This window comes from Petromyzon marinus, chromosome 6 (assembly GCF_048934315.1).
Source record: "Petromyzon marinus isolate PM22_M1 ecotype Great Lakes invasive population chromosome 6, UKy_Petmar_22M1.pri1.0, whole genome shotgun sequence".
Lineage (NCBI taxonomy): Eukaryota > Metazoa > Chordata > Hyperoartia > Petromyzontiformes > Petromyzontidae > Petromyzon > Petromyzon marinus.
Genome location: NC_133672.1, coordinates 11,231,233 through 11,239,143, shown reverse-complemented (window position 1 = coordinate 11,239,143; position 7,911 = coordinate 11,231,233). Strand labels below are relative to the sequence as shown.

The window sequence follows — 7,911 nt, the reverse complement described above, 5'->3', positions numbered from 1 at the left end:
GGCTCCAGCAAAGAGATTGTTACAGGCAAGGTGAGGATTCACGCGATAAAACACACACTTTTTGAACCAGCAACTTAAACCATTTGTTTATATTTTTTTTACTGACATTTTATTAAAGAGCAGCAATATGTTGATTTTATAAACTTGAAGGGTAATGGTCAGCTAAATGCCTCAACAACACTGATAGTTACATGTATAAAAAAAAGTTAAAAATAAAATAACCAACATTATTATTTATATGAATGTAATAGAACGGACATCTTAGTCATACAAATGTTTTTTCTACAATTATTATGCACATTATATGCCAAAGTATATACTTAGGTTCCACCATTCGTTCCAATATTTTAGTATTTTTCTATCATGCGTTTCACACCTGTGGGTAAACGGTGACTTTAATGTTTGTACAAATGGTGAATTTAAACTTCACATTCAAAATATTGCTGAAAATTCTAACAAGGTCCCCCATGCGTAGAGGAATTTGTGCATAAAATGCTACCCCCCCCCCCCACTTTTCACAGTGATTGATACGTTGGAATGCAGGCCTCACAAGCTCAAAGTATTGGTGTTATGAAGAAATTCTGCAAGAGAAAGATAGGAGCTGTTTGGAGTGTTGGACTCAGGGTTGCGGACTTGAAGATTATTTTCCCTCATTAAGAATGCCACCAAGCTGCATTTCTACCTGTGCTGCTTTAAACATAAATGTAACATTCAAAGATTTATCATTGAACGGTCAAATGTAATAACTTATTTGAATATAAAAATACATTAATATAGTCTAAGTATATGTTCATATATTACGTATAAATGGCCAATTCATTCAATACTGCAGGAATTAAAAAGCAAAATATTTTTACTTGAGAGAAATATAAAAAATTATTCTGAGGTATTCATTGTAAAATAACAAACAATACAAACCTCCACCTTTTGGAATAGTTGGTGGATTTTCTCAATAATAATTATCTATATACTTTATTCCACTAATCAGCTATTTAATACTATTGTAAAGCTACCTACAGTACGCACATAATTCTACCACAGTGCAATGATAAACACACTGGGCTTGCAATGTAGCGGTCACCGGTTCGATCTCCTGGTGCAGCAGCAGTTAAAATGTGGCAAGATTCTTAAATCCCTACACCTCTGTCTATGCAGGAGTACGAATGGGTGCACTCCCAGTTAGTCATTTGGCAGGTGGTGGAGAGATGTCTAAACTAGATCCTGACCCTGGGTTCGATCCTGACCCTGACTCCCTGCGGTCACGTGGATTTTTCTCCGGGTCTCTGGTTTTTCCCTCCACATTCAGAAACATGCGTTTAGAGTATTTGGCTGCAATACATTTCCACATGATAAGCCACTTCATTGAGCTATCATTTGTGGCCAGGTCGCTTCTGAAAAAGAGCCATATAGCTCAGTGGGCCTTAGTTGGTAAAACAAAAATAGTAGTAGTTTACATCGCAGGATGGTGGGAGATGCCGACAGCTCAGGAAGGCAAGTTGATTGATCACGGCTGATCTGATCGGCGGTGAAGAATATGAAGCGATATAAAGCCTTGCATTTCATCAACAGCGTTGTTTGGGAAAACAAATACCGTGCGTTAGGATATGCAATTTCATCTCGTTTATGGACATCGTCGGCGAGGCAAGTGTGCGGAATCCCTGGAGGCTGCTGTCGCACCTGGAGGACGATTCCCCAAGCCGTTGGCCATTATTACAGCACGCACACCGCACATTTCACGGTGCTGCTCACGCTCCCCGTGACCTGCGTGGGATTGGGGCTGAAGGTGCTTACGAGACGTCGTGCCGGTATGACAATGCCGTGAATAAAAAAAAAACCTCGCGCAAGATCACCCTCATTTTATGCGTTAATTGTGTTACTCGTGCAAAGGTTCTGGTGTAAATACGCTCTCGGTTTCACGTGAAAACGAAGCATTATGCCAATGTTATGTTTATTTTTATTCTTGCATATGGCAATACGGGTTGGGAGACGGCAGCCCCTATCTCGCCCTGGATCCCCCTGTTAAGTGTTTTCGCGTCACCTTAAACACTGTAACTAATGCCGAGTGAAATGGACGTCGTTAAAACCATCATTTACAATTAATCACGAAGCAAATGAATATAATGGGTTTATTATATGTAACAGTAGTATTACGAGTTCTTCTGTGAAGGAACCAACATGGTATTGTGCTCATTTAGTGAAAATATGAAATCTCTTTTTTTGCAATTTCTATTTTTTTATTGCAAAAATAGGCTAAATTTTACAAAATAGCTAACAGTTTAAAACTGTCACCTATGGAACACCACGGAAATTGAAGCCCCAGAGAGTAGTTGCTAGGTGATATGTTGTATAATACCTGTGGATACTACTGTAAACTGGAACATTGCCTTTTTGGAAAAAACAATAACTACACACCTCCTGTGCAGCGACACAAAGTGATGCTTCCATTTCTGTATCACACTTATTTTTATTTTCCTCTCTGAGTACAATGTCATTTTTATTTGTTTATAATCTGTGTGTGTGTTACAAATGAACACAGGAATTAATTCAATCTTGGATGGTTTCCTAAACGCCTTTAAAAAAACACAGTAGACAAAACTGATACAAGAATCCCAGCAGATGCATTCCCCCCTTATCAGAGAAACAAACAATTGACAATAAAGAGGCCGACCCACCATGCTAACATGCTAGATTTAGTAAATATTTTTCTACAATTGAACAAATTACATATCATCATTATGATTCTCACCAAAGACAAGTGAATATTCCATACCATCCCGCTTGACCATTGTATAAAATGTGTTTAATTGAGTGTGAGAGAGCAGTTGAAAGTGTTTCTGGAAAATTGCAATTTCTTAATGAAAACAACAAACCAATGTGCCCAAAGCAGAGAGTTTTCAATCAGTGACTATCACCTGATATGTATATATGCATGCATGTTGAACTTATTTCGCACTGTACGTAGTCAACTGTGCTAATCGGAGGTGTGGGGGAAGGACAACAAACTACACACGTGGATTGGATACATTAAAACTTATAGAGAAAACGGCACAAAATCTGAAAGTCTAGAAAAAGCAGGGAGAGATAGCTACTGGACAATACACTGACAGAAAGAAAATGCTACACATGAATCTGATAATAACTGCAAGTTTGAGATATCATTTCAACTGTTAGGAAATGTTGGCTTGGGCAAGATACATTTCAAGAAAGGGTTGATGGACAATGGGCCCCAGAGATGGAGCAACTATGAGGAGCATATATGTAGAAGATGGGATCGTGCGGTCATAGGGAGGCCATCATCCAGTAGTGGATAGAACGTGACTGATGATGATGATAGTATTTTTTTTAGTAATCACAAGTTTCAGAGTGCACGTTCAATATACATTTTACTGGTAGGCACTACATCAAGAGATTTTTGTTCCATGAAAATGTATTTAACTAAAAACAAATTCATTTAAATATAAAAAGCACAAAACAAAAACAAACTGTTTACAATGTTTCACAATGTTACTGTTGACAGTTTTGAGACTATTCACATTCTGGCAAGATATGCTTAAATCCAACACATCCATATAGTTTATGCAAAGTCTTAGAGGAATGTTATTATGGTCAGGGTAAACATTACGTTTTGGTCAAAGAAAGAATATAAAGTTGGCTGTCATTTGGAGTCATTCCAGCCGGTGTACAGGTCCAAGTTTAACTGCATGGAACAATGTAGCCTCTTCCGTCTTAGCAGATGTGGCTACATTATCCAGCGTGTGGAAGAGATGTTAGCATTATATGCAAAGAGCACCATTTCTCTTTTCGGTCTTTGCTATTAATAATTGGAGTGACTTAAAAAGAGAGTTGGCTTCATGATTAACTGTTGAAGCAGAAGGTATTTTTAAACACAGGAATGCAATTGCATTATAAAACTGTCACCCGCTATAGTGTTTTAATGTTACATACAGGCGAACATTTACAGCAACATGTGATAAAGATGGGCGATGCGTTTCTTCATAATCCTATTTTAGACACTAAACTTAGAACGGCAAACAACGGCACACTGGCATTTATGACGTGCTCATAACGTCGTCAATATTTTAGGGCAGGGGTTTTTTTTTCTCCGATGGGACCCCCCTGAATGGCAGCTGTCCCTATGCGGATCAAGGTGAAAGCAGCAAGTGGGCATTAGCCTGCTCGAAGGGGGCAATGTTGCCACGTGGCTTTACCCAAATATTAATGAATTGAAGGACAGTAAGGAGGAATGTGCACTGCCTCCTCCTATAGGTCCAGGTCTGAGCCAATCAGGCAAAGTAAATAAAAGGTATACATTTTCAAGCACGTTTAAAACCAGAGAAAAACCGTTCCTTGGCATTCCTTTGATAAAAATGCAACACTGAAAGCATTGTGTCTACAAATACTGTAACAATGTAATAATTCCCATGAAAAATGTATAATAAAAATAGTGCTGTAATCTTTTAATGATGTCGATGTAATGGCAAAAATATTAAATATATAAAGAAAATATCTAATTTAAGCCTGCATTGTGTAATTTTGTGAGTACATGTACTGTATGTATACATTCTGTGTTCGTAATTGCTATCATTAAGGAGTATTTGCAAATTAGTTAGTGGTGAAAAGAGAATCTTTAAATATTGCTAGATTGCTGACCTGTAATAAGTCAATATTGCTAAAGCTGTAATAAGGCATATATGCAGCACATGACATGAGGATGCTTTTCCAGTGACTTATTGTGACCTGGTCTGTCCCAAACTCATCCTATGCAGAACAACATGGGCACAACTTCTCTGGCCGATGCAAATTAAGAACAAATTAAGAACGCGTCACATTTATGTCACAATTCCTAAATACGAGGTGTTAATCTTGACAGAAACCTTATTACTCTTTAGATGTACGTGTGCTCACTTTGTTTTATTGACATTTGTGTTTTGTTTTCTGCAATACATTTGTGTACTGTTAATGTTGTCTCTCTGCATTTTCCCCTAGGTCTACCTTACAAGTAACCTTCATCTCAATGCGCTCCAACTTGCTTCTCAATGAAAGCAATTGAATTGGTTGAGTGAGTGTATGAATTGTCCAAAAAGTAAAAATAAAAACTTCAGAAAATAAATAGGCAAACATTTCATATACTGTATAAGTAAATAAATATTGGAATCTATATTTTTTACCACTTTTTTACCACAAGTTATGGTCAGCAGGGATTAATGTTACTCAATATTTTCTGGATCACTGCTAGGCTGCCTTGGAGTATGAATTATCGACATGAGGCATTACCACCACAGTGTAAGGTACACCGATCCATACAATAATATCCTATATTAATAATATCCTATATTATTGGAATGTAATATCCTAAATTATTGTACCCTGTATTTCTATAATCCAATGAAATGGATATGGCGTGCTAAAATAATTCCGCAATAGTGTTCCAGAATGTTCCAGGGGGAATTAAGCGCTGGTTGTCAGCATGCCATTTGCTTCTTGTGGGCTGGGGAGAAGGCATGACAAGTGAGGACAAGGGCAGTTATCTGCCCTTGAATTTAGCACATCTTACCTTTGGAGTCCGTGCGGATTTTCCTGTGCGTGTATCCCTGATGCTGGTGATATCCAGACACTCCGTCTCCTGAAATGAAATAAAAAAACGGCTCTATTACATTTACAGCAAAAATATATAGAAAGTAGACATTTTCACTGGAAATTGTGCACCATACAAGGTAAACATATTCACCGTGAGCTGTAAGAACATCAAGATTTTATTAAATCACGGTATGACGATGCGAAAAGGCTAATTATTTGTCAACTTTTCTAAACACCAATGAACTTTAATACTTTAGTGGATTCCGTTATTAAAAGGTAAAGGGGCAGCCCTTGCTCATGCCACTGTTAGCAGAAGGAGCCTCCACTATAGGGAACTCGAGAGAGCCCGAGATAACTCTCTCTCTCTCTCGAGGGTATTTTGGTCTACCCTTCCCGGCTGGCCAGATATTTTGCAAGAGGTGCGAGAACTCACACTTTACCTGACCACAAGCAAAACGCTGATTGACTATATTGCTGGGTGAACCTTAAGCGGGGATATGTAAGAAACTTGCCCATTATTTCATCTGCTGCAACAGGAGATCATCAATATCGTGACCTCTGAATTGCATGTCTAGTGTGCTTAACATTAGAGGGGATCAACATATGGGATTCCATAATAAAAATGTATTATATACAGCAGCGGTCCCCAACCTTTTTGGCACCAGGGACCGGTTTTGTGGAAGACAATTTTTTTTCACGGACGGGGGGGGGGAGGGGGTTCATCATTGGGCCTTTCCCCCTTTTCAAAGAAGCTCTCCAGCGACGTTTGTTTTTTTTACTCATGTTGGCTACTCGGGGTTAGCTTGTGGGCTTACCAACACTGAGACTGAGACAAGTGCGCAGTGCGGGAAAGAGGCGCGGACGGAAGTGGTAAATAATAAAATAATGGGCGGGCCACGCGTGGACTCACCGCTCTCACCTCCTGCTGTGCGGCCCGGTTCCTAACAGGCCACGGACCGCTATCGGTCCGTGGCCCGGGGTTTGGGGACCCCTGATATACAGTATATACACCTATCATTTGCTCAATGCAATACCAGCCAAATGTAACTGCTACTCTGGAGCTATTGTATAATTCTATCTTCTATTGACTGTATTGAGATTTCGTCGCTGTGAGATAATCACATTGCCTAAATTAAGACTTATTTATTCATTTCTAGATTTAAAGCTTTCGTGACTGCAAGGATCCATACTCTTTGGTTCTATTCGGTAAAGTCACGTTCTAAATCGAACCAAACAATCAACTAATCTTCAATGGTACAGTATATTTTTCAAGTAGTGGTACCCCAAACTTTCGCAGCTCTTATAAATTCCCTTTTCACACCATCAATAGGTAAACTCCACCCCCCCCCCGCGCCAAACGGCAAGTCCACCGGCACGTACACCACCTCTTTTCTAAAATCGACCAATCAAATGCTAATTTTTATGCTAATTTCTTTGTCAGGACACCTTGTTTGCTCGCACACAGCTTAAAGGTCCGCGGTCTGAGCGTGGCTGTGTTTCACTCCAGCGCTGTCCTCGAGACAGCCTGATCCCTTCACCTGATGAAGGCCGCTTGTGTTGTGGCCGAAACGTCGTGATTTTTGTTGTTTTATTTTTTACCTACGTGACTTTACCGAATAGAACCAAACAGTATAGTTAAGACTTATTCCCAATAAACATCAAGGTGAACCTGCACTAAGGGCAGGCAGCATGGGAACAGGTCAGGCGAGCAAATCACGTGCACAGTATAGAGGGGATTAAACTATACCTACATGGCCTGAGGTTGGTTAGAAACACAACATTCAATAATAAACGGCAATGGCACCTCAATCAGGATGCTATGTTGTGTTCCTGACTGACCTGCAGCTTGTTACCAATTATCTAATTACCTTTGGGACGTTGTTAGGTTATAATTATTCAATTCACATCCTACCTTATTCCCATTGCCGGCACAATCTATTATATCCTCATTACAGCCCCCCATTATTTACGGATGTATAATAATTTAAGAGAGCCGCCGAGTGCTGGCAAGGTGTAGCAAGCTTAATGAAGTTATGTTTTGGCAAAGCACACAACGTAGCTGCTAGAGTTCGACGTGCTGGAGTGATTCTACTTATCAAGAAAAGCCAATATCGCTGACATTATATATTAACTTATGTGTGACAGTATTACGCTCGAGCACGTATTACGTGTGTACAGCCCGTTTTGTAAATCCACTGCTGAATGAGGGCTTCCCCTGTGCCTGGCGTGGTCAGTGCAGTGCAAAGGTGGTGGGAGTTCAGAGCCACAATGTATTTGGCTGCACTGCACTCTAATGCCCACGACTCTAACGACACTAGTCTTTTTATACATGGT

The 7,911-nt window shown here is 39.6% G+C and overlaps 1 protein-coding gene across 2 annotated transcripts in view; it reads right to left on the bottom strand.

The window, feature by feature from the left end:
- PLCB1 (phospholipase C beta 1) overlaps positions 1–7,911 on the bottom strand; it is a 196,206-nt gene that overhangs the window by 146,264 nt on the left and 42,031 nt on the right. For both annotated transcript variants that reach the window (XM_076065044.1, XM_076065045.1), the window contains exon 3: positions 5,555–5,623. In XM_076065044.1, coding sequence (XP_075921159.1) covers positions 5,555–5,623 — 69 coding nt within the window. The remainder of the gene's footprint in view (positions 1–5,554; positions 5,624–7,911) is intronic.